The following is a 17,525-nucleotide window of genomic DNA, read 5'->3' as shown; positions in this document are numbered from 1 at the left end:
CTCAGTAAATTATTGCTGGTATTCAGCAAGTGTTTGAGTAAATATTTTTCTTTTTTTTTTTTTTTAGAGAGAGAGAGCGAGGTGACTGGGGAGAGGGGCAGAGAGAGAGAGAGAGAATCCTAAGCGGGCTCCACGCTCAGATGCAGGGCTCGATCTCAAGATCCTGAGATCATGACCTGAGCCAAAATCGAGAGTCCAGTGCCTAACCGACTGAACTACCCAGGTGCCCCTGAATAAATATTTCTGTAGTTGGTGTATGAATAGGTTGCCTGGTTATGTATATGTAATGAAATTGATGTTACATAACATTCATGTATCCTAACCTTTTGAGTTTGCTGATTTATTTATTTATACCTGTTGTAAATAATGCTGCAGTGAACATCTCCATGCAAGTATCATTTTCCTTGATTGGGATTCTTTTCTCAGGATGGACTCCTAAAAATGGTTTTATTGGCTGAAAAGTTTTATCCAACAGTTCCTGAGGATATTTCCATATTGCCACACATGCTGCAAAGAGAGATTTGACAATACAAAATACTCAGAAAAGGTTCTTTTATACTCAGCAATCACTTCTTGTTGACCTGTTGGTGGAGATCTTTCTTCCCCACTAACTTTATATTTTAATCGATTAGATCGAGATCCATGGCTTTAAGATTTATTGTATCATGTAATTATTTCATTTGAATTTAGTAGAGCTGGTATTAATAGTTATTTGCTTTTAAAAGCCTTATTATAAAGTTAATGTATGCATTATTTATTTTTTGCAACTGGGCTTAATTTTTTTCTTTTACTTTTATAGATGTGTAATGTCTCTTGATTACAAGTGACAGAGACTTGATTCTTGCTTAAGCAAAACCAGAACGAGTTGGCTCCTATACCCGAGGAGCGTAGGTACAAGTTCAGGAAGAGTTTGATCTAGGGGCTAACCCATGTGGTTGTAGTCCCGGCCCTCCATTTCTCTGCCCCGATTCCTTCTGTGTTAGCTTTGTGCTCGGGCAGGTTTTCTTCAAACGATCCCAAACACGACCCGCGATGCCCTGAGTCCATATCCTTATAGCTTGTGATCATGGGAAAGAGAAGCCTGTTGCTCCAGCTTCTCTCAGTAAATCTTGTGAAGTCCCTGATTGGCTTTCTTGGGTCATGTGTCCTCGCCTCAGCCAATCAGCGTGCTGGGGGGGGTCGATGCTGGGCTCTGACTGGCCATCCTGGGTCAGGGATGGTGTCTACCGCTGGGCGTGGACACCGTGGTTCACAGCGCCCCTTAGGCTTCACAGGCTGGGGAAGGGGCTTCCCAAGTGAAGAGGGAGAGGCCGGGATGGTGTTACCGCGGAAGGGGTAAGTTCGGCTTGCAAGTTGTGAAGTCACCACAAGATGGCGCCCCCGCTCTTTCTCCTTCACGTGAGCGCCGGGTCTTCCCTGGGTCTGTCTTTTCGTCTGTTAACCCATGTGGGTATCTTCAGTGGGACTCCTGCTTGATAGTTCGCAGAAGAATTAAGACCTTGCAGCCCGTAGTAGAAGGAACAGGCCATGGTAGGGGTTGTATGCCATGAGAGGGGTGTGCGTGGAAACGTGGTGCTGTGTGGACGGAACCGGGTCGGCACACAGACCGTGGTTTGACACCAGCGGGGCGCTGTTCCGTCATTGTCTTAAGCCTGTTCCCTCGGCCTGATTCCTCGGAATGAAAGTTCTGGGAGTTCGTTCCAGAGTCCATTTCATGAAAAGGAGTGTTTGAGTTCGTCAGGAACATTTGAGAAGTCTCGAGCCGGAGGCTTCCTGAACCTTCTCTCTGCCACCACGGAGCCCCCTGTGCTGAGGAGGCCGGCAGTGGGGCGGGAGGAGTGGGGCGCGCAGGGAGAGCCCCCGGCTGGGCTCGGGTGCAGCGGGGTGTGGGAGGGATGCGAGGCCACTGTTCTGGGTCAGCTTTCCAATGACGTGAGTGAATGGATGTCACAGTCCAGCGCGATCCTGGCGGCTGGGGACACGGAACCTTCTGGTCATGCATGGACATCAACGTATCCTAATGTTCCACAGGGTAGACTAAATGCTCTAAAAGAAGAACCTGAGCTTCAGGGCTCAGCCCTGTGACCCCTTTCCTTGCTTTCCTCTTAGTCATAAAACAACTATTCTGCACCAGGCACTCGTCAGGGGCTGGGAATTTGGAGACAAAACCTATTCACTATTGTCAGAGATCCCACAGCCTTGGTGGAGAGACGGACATACCTCGGAAAAAATGCCATTCGGTGTAGAAAATAGTGTGGCTCGGACGGGCCTGGGTCAAAATCCTGGCTTGGCTCTTGGGTACCTGGGTGGCCTTACACAAGTGATAGACTCTCCATCAGACTCCGTTGTGTTTTATGAAACAGGGATGATAGTATAGATGTCAATGCCTAATTCACAGAGTTGATGTGAAAATTTAATGACAACATGTGTAAGGCACTTTGCCTCGAGCTTAACACAGGGAGATGTGTAAGTCTTACTGATGGCCTTACCTTGGATGGGATTTGCAAGCGTCTCAAAGCTGAGAGACAGAATTAATACACTGGGTGATAGAATGTGAATTCCAGACACTCCTGAAAGGTTTAGAGTGTCAGGGAAGAAATCAGCAAGACTAAATTTAATTGGGACAGATGTACAGTGGTGCACTTAGGTTCATAAGATCAGTTGGCCCAAAACAGGGTTGGAGAGGGGAGTGTGTGTGGCATGAAACTCTGCTCTTATATGATGAGGCCTTGGGGATCAGGTAGATGCCTGCCCTAAAGGATGTGATAAGGTGGCTAAGAACAGTAGCTGGGACTTAGGAGGTGTTCATAAAAGCACAATATCCTAGATAGAGGAAAGGAACCACAGGCATGCAGGAGGTGGTTTGGGTGCGGTGACCTGGATGGCAAAGGGCCTGGCAGTCGTCCCCTAGAATGGCTGAGAGGATGCACAGGGTTAGCCTGGAGAGGATCAGACGTGTCACGGCCTGGGTCCTGCCTTCCACAAATGCCAAGGGCTGGCACCTGGAAAAGGCATCCTGCTACCTCTGTGTTGCTCCAAAGATAGACCTCAGGAAGCATCTTTTAGTGACCTGGTTCAAGGAAGAATTGTACAACTTTTTAGCAGTTTTTCCAACAACAGAGTGAGCTGCTTTATGAATTGGGGGACTCCTGGTAGTAGAAGCATTCAAGCAGCCTCTGGATGCCCCATCTGGAATGGTCTAAGGCAGGAATTACTCACACAGAATCTAAGGACTCATCAGGATGACATTGGGGGAATCCCAGAATCTTCTGAAATTGTTTATAAAATAGTCTGTGCATTTTTTTTTTCAGGGAGAAGGAAGCATTGCATTCACCAGCTTTTTGGGGGGGGGTGCCCAGCATCCAAAAGTTTAAATATATATAACTTTAAAGAAACTTAGCTACTGGGTACAAGGTGAGACTAGATTTTAAGGTTTTTTCCCCCCCAGATGTAAGAGTCTTTGCTAAATTGTTAAATACATTCTTGTGACTAACGTGAATTTATTGTTATTAGCTGCCAATTTACTGTGTGCCTATTATGTGCCGCACAAAGTTTTACATATTCTACTTAATTTTCTCATTTAGTGTTTTTCAAAAAATTCTTTGAGGCTAAGCATTATTATTATTCCTATTATATAAGTGATTAACTGAGGTATGGAAGTTCATTGAGGTTCCAATTTCTTTTCTTGGTAGATATGTGCCCCCACATCTGACCTTTTTATGCCTGGTAAATGTCATGTTATGTTGGAAATTTTAAAGGTAGGATGGTAATAATAATAAGTAACTGTGTATTGAATTTTTACTTTCTGTGTTGAGACATTTAATGCTCAACTCTAAAGTTGGGCTTGGGAGAAATTAAGTCACTTGTCCGTAGTCACTCAGCTTTTAAGGAGAGGAGCCAGGATTTGAATGGGCCCATCTGGCTCAAAGCCTGCATTCCTAGCTCTGCAGACACTTGGGGCTGGAACATGGAGCTGGGGCCCAGGCCCCTTCTGTGATCTATCCCATGAGGGGCTGTTTGAATAGATGGGGGAGGGGAGAGGTACAGAGAACCCCTTACGGATCTGGGGCAGAGCAGGTCACGCAGAGCATCAGCTGGACATACCCTGCAGCCTCAGGAGCAGGATGCCAGCCCAAGGGCTAAACATGGAGAGGACAGCTGAGCTGAGTCAGTGAGACTGAAGGACTCACGTGCACGCCACTACCGCCCCCCCCGCCCCGAGCTGCCACAGCTCCAGGTGGCTTAGCGAAGTAAGGCTCCAGCATACTCTGAGTCTTGGGGCTCTGCCCTGTCTCTCACCGCAGCTCCTTCCAGGCTCAGAGAAGGAAGCAAGTCAGCAGCCTGTGGTAGGAAAGGGCTCCAGACTTGACCAAAACCGGCAGCGGGCAGTTGGAGGGGAGATGTGCTCAGAACTGATGTGGAGAGAGGGAGTGCACCTTCGGGTCTACAGGGTTTCCCCAATCTTCCTGATATGCTTCAGCCCTCCCCAGGATCCGTGCATCGGAATAAGATGTCAGAGGCCCATATCCCATTACCACTCCTCTGAAGTAGCTAATCCCCCACTCGCAGTGCATGCCAACCACATCGTCAAGGAACGATTTTCCTCAGTCCTCTGGGAAGTACAGCTGCTCCGCTGATTTTGTTCTCCTGAAACCAGAATCTGATACTCCCAATTGTCTGGGGAATCTCATGTGAACAGACACCGAGAGGGGGATAGGGATTTTGATTTGGGTCTTCATTGAACAGATGGGTCTCCAGAGTACCATGTTGCCTGCTCCCCAGAGATCAGTCCACGGGCGCCAGCTCCAATTTTTATTTAGCAGAGGAGGCAGACCAGGGCAGAACAGGAGAAACCAGGAGATTGCCCAGGAAGATTCTGGGCTAGCTTAGGAGTAGGTTGTTCAAGGGGGGAAACTGACTAAACATTTCTCAGGTACCACACAATCCCAAACCCTCTGTACATTCCTTCCAGGCCCTGTAAGTGGAGCAATCACAATTTTAGTCAATCACACTAGAACTCTTTTAAGAGAGCAAAAGGAAACACTTCATAATTACACTGGGACGACAGTCAAAGACCAGGCTTCTCTCAGGCAAACCAGGACATACGGTCATCCTACCTGGAAGTGTCCAAAGATTTAACACTGCTGAAGACCGCTTGGACAAGTTACTCAGCTTTTCTAAGCCTTAAGTTCCCCATCTGTAAAATGGGACTATTAAAAGTGTTTGTTGAGAAAGCACTCAGTAAATACTGTTTGTGGTGGTGGTTACAGCTTTTTTTTTTTTTTAATTTATCTGACAGAGAAAGACATAGCGAGAGAGGGAACACAAGAAGGGGAGTGGGAGAGGGAGAAGCAGGCTTCCCGCCGAGCAGGGAGCCTGATGTGGGGCTCGATCCCAGGACCCTGGGATCATGACCTGAGCCGAAGGCAGTCGCTTAAGGACTGAGCCACCCAGGCACCCCGGTGGTTACAGCTTTTTATTAAACTTTGTTGCCCCTCAAAGTGCAGGGAATCAGAAGCGTTGGTATCTTAGCAGCGATCAAGGAATTGAAGGTTATTCTTTCTCTCATTTTCTCAGTTTATAAAATGTTTTTGACTGTGCTAATGCATGTACTTAACTCCAATCTGCCTTTGCAGACCATTATTTCAAAGGAACAAAAGCCTTTGTAATTTAGAAATGATTCTTGTTCCAGGGCTGCCTTTAACGAAACAATGGGTTGAAAGAAAGAGCCTGTTGCTTCACCTTCCCTTTTGCTCTGGGGAATAACTGACTATGAGATGAGAGTCTCATTTGCATCCAATTAGACATGCCTACTACTCATCCCACAATGTCAGCTCTCATTACGAAGCGGGGCTGATTCTTTTCAAATCCAGCTTTGAGTTAATTTTTGAAACCAAAAATGGTTTCACCTTGTTTCTAGCTAAAATGTTGAGTCTAATTGGATGCTGGCACAGTCATCTTGCTTGTTGAAGCCATTTGGTCGTGGCAGGTAAAGTCTCCAGCTGCTGCTTCTCAAGCAGAATTTGCGTCTACCAGGCGTGGGCCCAAGCAGCGATGGCACGGTGGTCGGGCCCGCTCTATGGGGTCCGTGCTGGAGAAGGGAGGAGCACATGGGGGGTGCGGTCTTCTGCCTCCAAAAGATGAATGAGGCGCACTCAAGACAACCCTGGCTAAGGCTGGCTCTCTGTGTGGCCCATGTTGACTGGATGATTAATCTCTCTTCAGTAAACAGGAGGTAAGCCCCGGGTGAGGGCACGGCAGAGTCTCCTGCTGGCCCGAGGTCAACAGGAACGGTGAGACGGTGTGTACTTCAGGGAGCAAAAGCCTGGTTCAAATCCCGTGTGTGTACCGCCTGGTAGCTTTGTGAACGTGGGCAGTGTATCCACCTCACTGGGCCTCGGTTTTCTTATCCATAAAGTGGAGCTAATGATAGAATCCCCTGCTGTGGTTGTCAGCAGGATTCAGTGGGATAAGATGGGTAAGGTCCTCAGCACAGGGTCTGGCTCACAGGCCACGCTGACCACTGGTTTACTGCTGTCACTGTGAGAGGGATCTTGAGTGCCCTGGGCGGCAGTGCACCCGCTCCTTGCTGCCCTCTGGTGGCACATATCAGAGCGGTCCGGTGAAGAGGAAGCTGGGAGAGGTTACCGTACAAGTAAGAAAATGTGGGTTTTATTGCTTTCTTGGTGACCTCTGAGAATATCTGTCCAACTTGTCAAAAAGAGGAGGACAGGAAAATACCCTAAGGTTCCTAAGAGCAGGCTGATGTCTTCCACGTATAGGAGGTTGCTCAGGAAAGCTGTGGCCGGCTTCCTTGCCCATGAAGTTGGGGAGGCTGGCCCCAGCCACGGCTCACTGGCAGGCCAGACGGCCCGGCAGAGACAAGGGAGAGGAAGAGACGTGCATGAAACGGCGGGTGGAGTTTGGAGCTGTGGCTGGTTTCCCCGGACGTTCAGGTGGGGCGTGGCTGGTGTTCCTGATGCCCCTCTGAATTCCCTAAGCCTTCCCGACTTTTCCAGCTCTGGTGCTCCCTGTCTTTGCTGGCCTGTCTCATCACCAGTGGCCACAGGAACCACAGGCCACGTCAGAGCCAGGATGGAGTCAGCACTTCCTATAGTTGCCTGAGAACGACTTGCAGTTTGCCATGAGCCCTCTCCAGGTTGAGAGAGGTCTTGGTCAGGGGTTGCTTCCTCCAAGGCTGGGTGAGGTACCCCTTTGGAGCGGCCTCGGAGTCTGCTGTGCAGCCCTCTAGCATGGTGTGCTTAGATCAGTGAGCAATTTCAGCTGAGTCTGTGACTGGCTTGTAGACTGGGAGTTTCTGGAAAGGTCATTACCAGCAACCAGCACAGCGTGCTCTGCATAGCAAATGCTTCATCATGAGACAGCGGCTGGGTGGATGAACGGTGGACTCTGCCCTTGAGGACGGGACAGCACGTGACCACGCCTGTGTTCCCCATGGTGCCTGGTGCAGGTCTTTGCACGTAGTGGTGGCTCAGTAAGTGGGTGCAGAGAGTGTGTTCTCAGGGCGCTCCTTGAGACTAAGATCAATTCACAGCGTTTGAGTACCTCACAAGTGCTGTCATAGGTTCTGAGAGGTTTTTACAAACAAGTGTAAGACATCGTCCCTGGCTTCTAGGAGCACATCTTGTTGGATGTTCAAGTTAAAATAAAACTATTAAATTGTCGTACAAGTCATATAATAACTCAGGGCCAGGATGAGCTGTCCAGATGCGTGTTAGGGTTGCTACCCCAGGTAGAGGGCTGGCTCCATGGGGCTTGCGGCATGTAAGTTGCATGGACCCCTGTACTAAGGTCTGATGCTCTGCTCTGGCCATCTTGACATTCTTAGTTTTTGAATAGAGAGCCCTGCATCTTTATTTTGCCCCAGGCCTTGCAGTTATGTAGCTGGTCCTGACCCAAGATCCAAGCTGACCAGGAAAAGCTCTGTGATAGAGGGTTTGGCTGGGCAGAGAAGATGAGCAGCAGAGCTGGGCCAGAGCTCCCCGAGGATGTGGCCATCCTGGCGTCAAGCCTGGTGCAGTGCTGCGGCCCGCTCAGGACAGGCCTTTGGGAAGAGTGGGGCAGGGAAGGGGTCGGGGGCATGACAGGGCAAGTGCCCACCTCAGTGCCTGACACTGTAAAGGGACATTGCTACTGTTGCTAAGAATCTATTCTGTGCCTTGGGAGGTCAGAAAACCAAGGGGACACCTGGGCCAGCAGGGCTGGAGAGGAGGGGCTGGTACTGGAACCACAGATGGGATAGAGAGAGTAAGGGTGTGTGTGGTGTGTTTAGAATGAGTGGAAGGTAAAGCCTGAAACTCGGGGAGTAGCACAGTGAACCCTGTACCTCATGGCCCCATCCTGTCATGCCTTTATGTTGTCAGGCTGGAGGTGGGGGTCCATCAGCTGACTTCCTTACAGTGGACCTCCCTCGTGAGCCCCCATGGTGTGCTGATCTGGGGCCAGGCAGGGTTCAGGGCTCCCAGGGAGAGAGGCCTGGCCTCTGCTCTCCCCTGCCCTGGCATGCGCCCTCCCCCTGGGGCCCTCCTGCTCTGTTCTGTCTGTTGGTGTCTGGGCTTCCCTATCCAGTCTTCCTTCTTTCTCTGTAATGAAGGGAAAGGTGGAACCAAGCCCCGCATTCATGTGGCCCTGGCCCACTCTCTCCTGCTCTCCTCAGCAGAAAGACTGTCAGGCTCAGCTACTGGAACAGTGTGACGAGTGACCTTGGGCAACTTTCTTAACCTCTCTGGTCCTCAGTTTCCTTAGGAATCCATGTGGCACTGCCAGGAGGTGAGGCCATGATGGAAAGGGTCTACCACAGCATTCTGCTGAGGACATGCCAAGGCAGGGTATTTGCTGTGTGTCCCTGTAAGTGTTGGCCGAGGCAGCTGTGCACGTCAGGAAACCATCCTCAGAAGTGACATGCACATGGGTGTCTGGCTCCTGGTTCCTAGGGTAGTGCACAAAAAGTGCAGACAGGTGGAGGCTGCCCCTTTAGGCAGTCCTGTGGCATGTGGGGGACACAGGTGGGCACAGAGAGGCCTATTTCAGGGCCTGGCTGATTTGGGTACAGAGGGATGTGGGGCTGTGGGTGGTTTGTGCAAAGTACAGAGTGGCCTGCTCTTGTGACTATCAAGGGTGCTGACATTTACCAAGTGTTCGTCATGCCCTGGTGTCCTGAGTGCTCTATGTGAATTGCCTCCTGCTTTAGCACCGTAATGGTGTTCCACAAAGGTGACGGTATTTACAGGTATTTGGGAAATGCCAGTTTTCCTTCCTTCCCAATGCATTTGTCCCTGTTTATTCACATTGTGGTAAACATTTGATTGTCATCCTGGCCTCACTGAATAGAAAAAAAGTCAGTAGTCTAGAATTTTGGTACATTTCAAATATATTTTATTACTTTTTGTCTTAGAAAGAATATGAAACCTGCATGCAAGGCTAATGGTTTCTGACATGTGCATAGCATATGACACAGCCGTACAATGAGGCATGTACTGAAGGGGCAGTGTGTGGAGGGGGCGTTCTTAAGAGAATATTTACAGAGAAAAGGGCATGTGGCTGTTTCGGCTTTCAGAAGAGGACTGCACTGTTTAACATTGAAGAATTACGCGGGGAATCACAGATAGAATGCTTCTGTCCTGCCTGTTCTGTTGCAACGAGGGAAAGAAGCATGCTCCGAAGGTTCTCCATCATTGATAGAATGTGTGTCTGTAGCTGTGCACTGTGTGTGTCTGGGTAGATTTTTAAGTTTTCTTGTCCGGTTTTGCTAACAGTGTTGGGAACTTCACGTGCTTCCAGAGCATTCAGTACTGAAGCAGTGAACCTTTCACAAGAAGGAGAGAAGACCCAACCCCTTCCTTAAGGACCCTATGCTTTGCCATCCCAGAATCTTGGAAATGTTTCCTAGAGTATGTAAAAATAACCTGGGGGGGTGGGGTGGGGATGAAGCACATTTCTCTGGCAGCCAAACTCAAGTTCCTTAAAGAACAGATGCAGAGAGATCGGCTTCTGCTTGCCCGGTGACAGGGGCCACCGTGGAGTCCCCCTGAGGCTGTGACCAACCATGAGCCCAGGAGAGCCCATGGCAGCTGTGTGGAGGCGCCAGGACCTCTGAGCGGAAGCTTCCTGCATTAGCAACAGAGCAATGCTGCTATGAAATGTTTAAACCAAGCTCTGGGTTCCTCCCAGGCGCTTATAAAGCTCAGATGTAGTGATGTCTGGACAAATACAAAAAAGCATTTTTTTTTTTTTTTTTTTTTTTTTTACAAAGGAAAGGCATAAGTTTCCCCCTTTTCGTTAAAAAGCAGTGTGTGATAAAGTCTGGAGCACGAGAGAAGGGTCTCACATCTGGAAGCCTTCCGCACACAGCTATAAAATGTAAAAACTGACCCTTGGTAAAAAGTGCTTTGTAACAATATCTAATTTGTGTCTTATGCCTGTGAGAAAGAAAAGGTTTGTTTTTTTTGTTTTTTTATCTGCAGAGTCCTTTACTCCTCTCCCAGCTGGTATGAAGTTTTCCCATGTGGGATTTTTCACCCTACTCTTCGTAGACCCTAGGAAGAGAAAACACCCATGTCAGTGGCTCAGGATATGACACAGGCGATCCACAGGCCAGTGGCTAAGCTGCTTCATCCTTGTCTTTAGGAGCACCCCTCCCAGGAATTCCGGAGCTGGGGAGAAGTGGCGGTAGCAGTGGGGAAACCTTCAGAGGTCATCACACGGACCACAAAAGCTTACCCAAATCTGGCTTTGTGCATTCTCAACAGCCTCCACCTCTGCAATCCCCAAAGCCCTATGGAGCAAACCGTCTCTATATGTGAGGAAACTGAGGCACAGGGGACTTCAGATTTTCCCTATGAACACTGAATGTCAGTGGTGGGAATGAGGTCTGTTTGCAGCATGAGCAGGGATGCAACATGGGAGGACAGGTAGCCCCTCCTTCAATTTAGGATTGCATCTTTCTTTGTATTTTGCCCAGAGAATGCATGTCCTCCAGAAAAATGCTAGTTCTAGAAGCTGCTGCCTGAAGACTGAAGGGTGGTAGTAGGGCTGGGGCTAGGGCTGTCGGGGAGGCCTGTGGCTCAAGATCACCTCCTCTAGTGGTTGTGGCCCTGTGTGCATTCCCAAGCTGGTCTTTCCCCCTCATCTTCCAGACTGTCTCTCTTTAGGTACTTAAATCCCTTCTCTTCTGCCCCATGGCTGTTCCAGGGCCATGCTCAGATTCCTCTGCCTCCTTCCTGATTCCTGAGTAGGATCACCTAATTGTGCTCTGCCTGATGCACTGCTTCCTGTGGCAGCCGGAAGCTGGGGGCTCTGAGATGCGGATCTGCTAGTCTGGCTCCATGGGCCTGGGCTGCCGGGCTGGCTTCTCCTTCCTCTACCCTACGTTTAGCATTCTCTCACTGTCTCTGCAAAGAGGACTTCGAGATAGTTCCTTTCTCTCCATTGTACATTCATGGAGACATTTTCAACCTTTTACAGGGGGATGGCAAGGAATTGCCCCCTTCTTCTCCCAGGATGCCTCAGCTTCCCCAGAAAGAGGACGAGCTCATTTTGTAATGAAGTGACGGGAGGCCTGGTAACAGAGATGCTCTCGTCATTGGAATTTGCCGAAATCAAAAGAGTAGGGCAGCATTGTCCCATGCCTGCCTCCTCTTCATCAGAGCTAGGGCCCAGGTGGAGGGCTGAGGGACAAAGTGTGCAAACCGCCTCAGTGTCTGCCAGCAGTCTGGTGGAGATGTTCTCAACCCCCTCCATGGACTGGCCCCGAGGTTAGCCTCGTTCCACTTTGATGACGCAGGACCTGGAGAGTGAAAGTGGACGGGGCAGGTCCTGCTTTTGCCACGTGAGCCACCTGCCCTGACCAGAAAGAGGGCTTCATTCCCATCAGATTTATAGAAAATAATCTCTCACTCTCATCAGTTTCTATTTCAAGCAACTGCAAACAAGGCAGTTTTGGAGGCAGCACAGAAGGCTCAGGTATTGGGCTTGGGCCCAAGTGTCAGCCGGCGGAGAGCTGGTCATGGGCTGAGCTTACAGTGGAAGGGCTGGGTGGGACAATGGGAAGGGTAGCTCAGGCACCCACTCTAGGCAGGGTGAAGGTGACCCTGCGAGGCCTGGCTTCCTGCCCTGTGCTCCCAGGGAAGTGACTCCCCACCTCCACTTAGCCTTGGTGCTGGCACCAGCTCCTGAGGAAGTCCCCTCTGTGTGTGTGCAAGCAAGCGCTTCTCGGAACATGCTGGGTAGCTACAGGTGTAGACAGGCCCTGAGTGTGTGAGGAGTCGGTGTGCTCTGGGACAGGCTCTCTTGTATGTGGTATGAGGAAACCAGGAACTTGCCAAACATAGGACCCCAGGAGATTAGAGATAGAAAGTCATTTTCTGATTATGGAGAAACAGAGCCCAGAGAGGACAAGGGGTCTGGTTCATGGCTATGGTCATCTGGCTGCTGCTGCCCTCTGAGATTAGGAGTAGCTCTGATTTTAAAGGGTCAAGCCCAAGTTCCCTCCCCGCACCTGCATGGGAGGGAATCTCTCATCTTTCTGGGCAGCAGGGAGCATGCAGCACTTTGAGGGGAGGGAATGTTGCTGGCGAGGCACTGTCCTCATCATCTTGTGTTGTTGTACCCAGTGTTACAGTTAATAAACCCCAGTTACTTGAGTGGTCATGTTTTACCACACAAGAATCACAGAGAGCCACGCCAGGTGCTTGCTCATTCATTTGACAGAGGGAAACTGAGGATCGGAGACCTTAAGTTACTTTAAAAAGAAGAGGAATTAAGACTACAACTTAAAAAGTTAGCATGGTGCAAACTTTAGTTCACAAAAGGTTACATTTTCGATGCTTACAATTGTCCAAGAGAGGAATTGCCTGCTTTGGGAAGTGGTGAGTTCCTTACCGCGTGGGGCTCGATAAGCAGGGCTGGCTATCTGCTTGCTGTGGCTACTGTGGTGGGTGTTCCCCCATTAGATGGGGCTTGATGAGCTAGATAGAGTCTAGGATCTGGAGCTGGGGGGAAGGTGGGAAGGAAGGGGTGAGGAGGTGGGCCATACCTGCGCTTCTCGTTCCAGGCGTTGTACCATTTGATGAACCGCTTGGTGCTCTGCAGCTTGGGGTGCAGGCAGTGCTCCTGACCCCGGTACCTGGACACGCTCTTAGTGGTGATGCTGAAATGGAGCAGCATGGGGTGGAGGATTGAGGAACCTGAATGAAGCCCCTCAGTGTGGCCTGTGGGTGGCCCTGGTCTGTCCAGTCAGGACACTGAGAGACTGTGGCCTCCTCCCTCCTTTCATGGGAGCGTGCCCATGTGCTCACTGCCTGGCTGGCTCTTTGGGAGTTTCTGGGTGTCCCCTTAGGCTCTCACTTTTCCCCTGGAGCCCTTAGAGTCTGGGATAGTCCCCTTACCCCATCCCTACCCCCATGAGGCTGTTGTTTACAGGGCTTATGCCTCCCTTAGAGAACAAAGCTCAGGGGACTCTTCCAGCTGCTCTGAACCTGGGATGGAGAGGTGGAGAGGTGGTCTCTGTCTGACCCTTCAAACCCCAGTTCCACTTGATCCTCTGAAGATTGTCCCTGGGCTAGGCATTACGGATCTTGAAGTTAAGTCTTGCTGGCCTTGAAGCCCATTTTGATTCCTGAGCATGAAGTCCCTGTTGTCTCAGCCTCCGGCAAGAAAGTAAGACCTCCCTTCAGGCCTCCGTCAGCCAGTGTTCCAAGCCAGTGGAGGCCCTAGCCGTGTGGGAGGGAAGCAGGTGGAATCGTACAGAGTATGAATCCCAGGTCTGTCTGTGGACCTTGGGTAAACTGAATGAGTTTGCCCATCTGTAAAATGGGTCTAATTATATGACATACCTCTTAGGATTATTGGGTGATGAGATGATATAATCTATGGAGAATGCCTAGCACCTGGTAGATGCACAGTGAAGAGTTACTGTCATTAGTATTTGTCATGGAAGATGGGATGGCCACGGGGAAGGAGAAGCCTTAGTGTGTGAGCTCCAGCCTGGATGGGGAGGCAGGACTGCTGCCCAGAACCTCTACGCCCCTCTCAGCCAGGGCTGAGCTAGGGCGGCAGGATTTAGGAGGAAGCTTCTGGGTGGGGGAAGAAGGATGGTATTCCAGAATGAGGGACCACGTTAGGGGACCTGAAAAAGTGGAAGGGGAGAGGGGCCATTCCCTGAGAGGTCACAGCACAAGCAAGGGATCTTCATGGACTGGGTGCAGGGGAATGAGCTGTGGGGCCAAAGAGGGGCAGTTGGGGGCTGGAATGGGAAGAGCAAGAAGGGAAGGAGAGAGGTCAGCTAGGGCCCCACAGGTTCCCAAAGATAAAGTGTCAGGGCACATGTCAAGTTCTAGATGGGAGCAGGGCCACCATGAACCGACTGTCCCAGTTGACAGGGAGAAAAGAATCTTGCCACCAGTATAGGGGCAGAATATTTCTGGGCAACTTGTTCTCTTCCCTTCTCTGTGCTCTGAGTTTCCAAGGCCCCCACCACAGCCTCAGCTCCCTCGAGCAGGTGTGGATCTTCTGCTAGTGCCTGTGGACTGGGCTCTGCCTTCGCTGGCCTTCCCTGAGCCCAGTCATTCCCCTGGTCCTGTCCCTCCTTCTAGGTGTCCAGCACAGGGCCAGGCTTCAGGGGGAGTGTGCTCCTTCTCCTCCCTGCGGTACCTGGTTGCTCTGCGGGAATTTAGCCCACTGCTCTCTGTCTACAATACTGCTTTTGCCCTCCGAAAGAAAGGATGTGGCCAAACCTGATGAAAAGCCCTTCCTCAGTTAGGTCACTGTACAGGCTGAGGATGCCCAGTCCTGAAGGGAGGGGCAGCAGGGGAGGACACTCGACCCTCCCAGCACAGTCCTCAAATGCTTGTCACAATATTGGGCCTGTGAAAATTGGTTGCGGGGTGGAGACATGAGGATTTCTGTTCCCAGCAGTTACTCAGAAATTCTGGGTCCTGCGTCCTCTCTCAGCGGTTCTGGGTGCCGAGGGTTTTGGCAAGAGTTCAGTGGACATACGACACAAATTGCCCTTTACAAAATCTGGAGTCTCCGGGTGCAAGAACTCCCACTTGCAAAGCTGACTGCCCTCCCGGCCCCACCCCCAGCCTCATCAGAGATTTCTGGGTGACTCAGGGTGAGCTGCAAAACTTGCTTTTGTTCAGCTTTTGTGCTGAAAACCTGCTTTGGCAAAAAGTGCTGGCCCCTCATCTGATCTAGAGACTCTTAGGAGCTTGGGACAGGAGAGGATGTTTAGCCCTTCAGGGATGGGCGGGGACCTGGGTGTGAGTGAATCAGGTTTTGGAGACGCTGAGTGTGTTCGGACCTCCAGAGGCCACTGCAAGTTTTCACAAGGCTGCATCAGGCCTTCCCGCATCTGCCCGCTGCTGTCAGTTTCTTCTCTATTCTGAAAAGTTTTGCCAGGAAAAGGAGTAAGCCTGTTTATTGAGGGTTCTGTCCTTTTGAGATGGCTCTGCACCCCATACCCTGCTTCTCCTTCCCTGAAAGGTCTTGACATCTTGCCTTGGGGCATGGGGTGGTTTTCAGCACTTAGAGGAGTGCAGACCCTGTCATCTCCAGCCCCCGAGCTGGGAACCATGGGGTGGGGGGCTTGTAGCTCCTCTCTCAGCTTGTGTAACCCTGGCCCTCACCAAAAAGGATTTTCTGGCAGTTTTTCGGGACTTGGGTTTGCAAGGCAAGGGGGCAGGGACAAGAGGTTAATTTAAGTGCCTGGGCAGAAAGGCAATGGGGTTCAGCTCAAGCCTGATGGCTTTGCAAATTCCCCTAACTTGAACCTGACTGTGAAGCCCCCAGGTGGCAGTGGGGGGTGGGGGCTGCCTTTGCATACAATGTGTGGAGGCCTTTGGGCCAGGAGGTCCAGCAGACAGAAGGCTCTTGCCCAGACTGAGAATAAAGTGTGTCCTGTTGCTGGGGGAGGGGAAGAGGGGCCAACGGTCCGTGGCAGATATTTGGTAGCTGCTTTGCCAAGGGCTTCCTTCCTGGCCAAGTGTGTATTGATGGGGAAACAGTGGTACAGGACTCAAGTGGTTAATTGGGAAGGCAGAGGAGCAAGGAAACTCAGTGTTCTCTCACTCTGCCCCAGTTTTTAAAATATTCCTCGCATCCCCACTAAGCAGGGCTCCAGCCGCATGGCACGTTAACCCCAGCAGAACACTTTGCACAGCACTGCTCAGGCTCAGGGACCCACAAGAGTCCAGCCGGTGGGGGAAGATCAAGGATCAGTCCCAAAATGAAATCGCTAGAAGCCAAAAACTGACCATCTGTGGTCCCCTGATCAGAAAAAGGCTCTGAAAGGAGGGTCTGAGGACTTAAAGACATTTGTTTTTATTCTCTCTCCAGTAACAGGAAGGCAGCACGCCTCCCAGTTTGGGTGCAAGTACAATAGTTCTGGGTGTGTTTTGAGTGCTTTCAATCCGGATTTTCTAAAGTTGGCACAACGGGAGCCACTTAACCCTTGATCATCCCAGAAAAGTGGGCAGTGCAAGCACCTAGGCTGCCCATTTGAATCTTAGCAAGGGTGAACTCCCAGAGGGCTGTTTCCAGAGCACTGGACAGTGACCCTCTTTCCAAACTCTCTTTCACACTGTCGCGCCAGCGTCCCAAGGACTCGCCGGGCAATTACAAAGGCTGGTCCAAGGCCTTGCCAGAGGCACAGAGGAATGTTTGTTAGCCCGCCCGATCCAGCCCCAAGCTGTGCCCCAGCACCGGGTTAAGAGCAGCGCGCACACGCTCACGGTGAGGAGCCAGAACTCACATAACCATCTTCTCCTCGCAGTGCGGGTACTTTGGCTTCATTTCCAGCTTCTTCACGTCGCTGTAGCGAATCTTGGGTCCCTTTCGCGAGCACTTGCATTTGGACCCTGCAAGAGAGAGCGCGGGGTGCCGTTCAGCCGCGCGCGGGATCTCCTGCCCCCGACCTCCCTCGGTGCCCACCCAGAACCTCCAGGGTCCCGGGAAGCCCAGCAGTTGGCGCCTGGGTGCCCCAGGACAGGACGGGGCGGCGACGAGGGACCTCCCGGGCACTCACCGTCCACGCGTGCGGCGCACAGCGCCAGGAGCAGCAGGAGCAGCGCAGCCGACAGGAGCCTCATGCTGGCCGGAGGAGCGCAGGGCGCGGGAACAGGGACTGGGGAGGGCGGCCGGCCGGCTCGGCTCTCTCTGCCCGGAGCGCGCCGCCTGGCTCCGCTCGCTCCCGCTGCGCCCGTCGGTGGGTGCCTCGGCTGCCGCGCTGCGCTTCTGCGCTCGGCTCCGCGCTCTCTCCGCAGCCTCCCTCCTCCCGCCCGGGCCCCTTTTTAAATCCGCTCCTGCCCTCGCCGCAGCGAGCTCATTAATATGCAGAACCACTCGGTGACTCACTGAGATTTCTCAACGAGGTGGGGGGAGGAGACCTTCCCCGCCCCGGGACCGTGATCACAGCGGCTCTCACTCGGAGCCACGCGTGCACAGACACACTCACACCGGCTGCCCTCTCACTTCTACGCGCACGCTTGCACACCCGGCCTCTAGCC

General features: G+C 51.5%; 2 protein-coding genes across 11 annotated transcripts in view; one reads left to right on the top strand and one right to left on the bottom strand.

The window, feature by feature from the left end:
- The window catches only part of SLC25A48 (solute carrier family 25 member 48), a 233,579-nt gene that overhangs the window by 22,890 nt on the left and 193,164 nt on the right, over positions 1-17,525 (top strand). For 3 of the 10 annotated variants that reach the window (XM_078067482.1, XM_078067492.1, XM_078067486.1), the window contains exon 1: positions 1,219-1,335. The exons of 4 other annotated variants lie outside the window; for them this stretch is intronic. The gene's annotated coding sequence lies outside the window, so the exon portion shown is untranslated. Of the gene's footprint in view, positions 1-1,218; positions 1,336-16,711; positions 16,753-17,525 lie in introns of those variants that run through there. 3 more of the 10 variants (XM_078067488.1, XM_078067487.1, XM_078067484.1) reach the window with 3 other exon arrangements.
- On the bottom strand, positions 10,226-17,301 carry CXCL14 (C-X-C motif chemokine ligand 14). Its single transcript, XM_036114346.2, has 4 exons — positions 17,045-17,301; positions 16,772-16,877; positions 13,055-13,168; positions 10,226-10,556 (listed from the first exon to the last, which is right to left on the bottom strand). The coding sequence occupies exons 1-4, from the start codon at positions 17,106-17,108 to the stop codon at positions 10,541-10,543; spliced, it is 300 nt and encodes a 99-aa protein (XP_035970239.1). The 5' UTR covers positions 17,109-17,301; the 3' UTR covers positions 10,226-10,540.

Source organism: Halichoerus grypus, chromosome 2 (genome assembly GCF_964656455.1).
Source record: "Halichoerus grypus chromosome 2, mHalGry1.hap1.1, whole genome shotgun sequence".
In the NCBI taxonomy this organism is placed as follows: domain Eukaryota; kingdom Metazoa; phylum Chordata; class Mammalia; order Carnivora; family Phocidae; genus Halichoerus; species Halichoerus grypus.
This window is presented reverse-complemented; position numbering and strand designations above follow the sequence as displayed.

Bases quoted from the DNA above. Each gene is read 5' to 3' on its own strand.
- CXCL14 (XM_036114346.2), bottom strand. From the start codon at position 17,108: ATGAGGCTCCTGTCGGCTGCGCTGCTCCTGCTGCTCCTGGCGCTGTGC. The intron at 16,878-17,044 runs GTGAGTGCCCGG...TCTCTCTTGCAG, and splicing joins GTGCGCCGCACGCGTGGACG to GGTCCAAATGCAAGTGCTCG. The intron at 13,169-16,771 runs GTGAGTTCTGGC...GCTCCATTTCAG, and splicing joins TGCGAGGAGAAGATGGTTAT to CATCACCACTAAGAGCGTGT.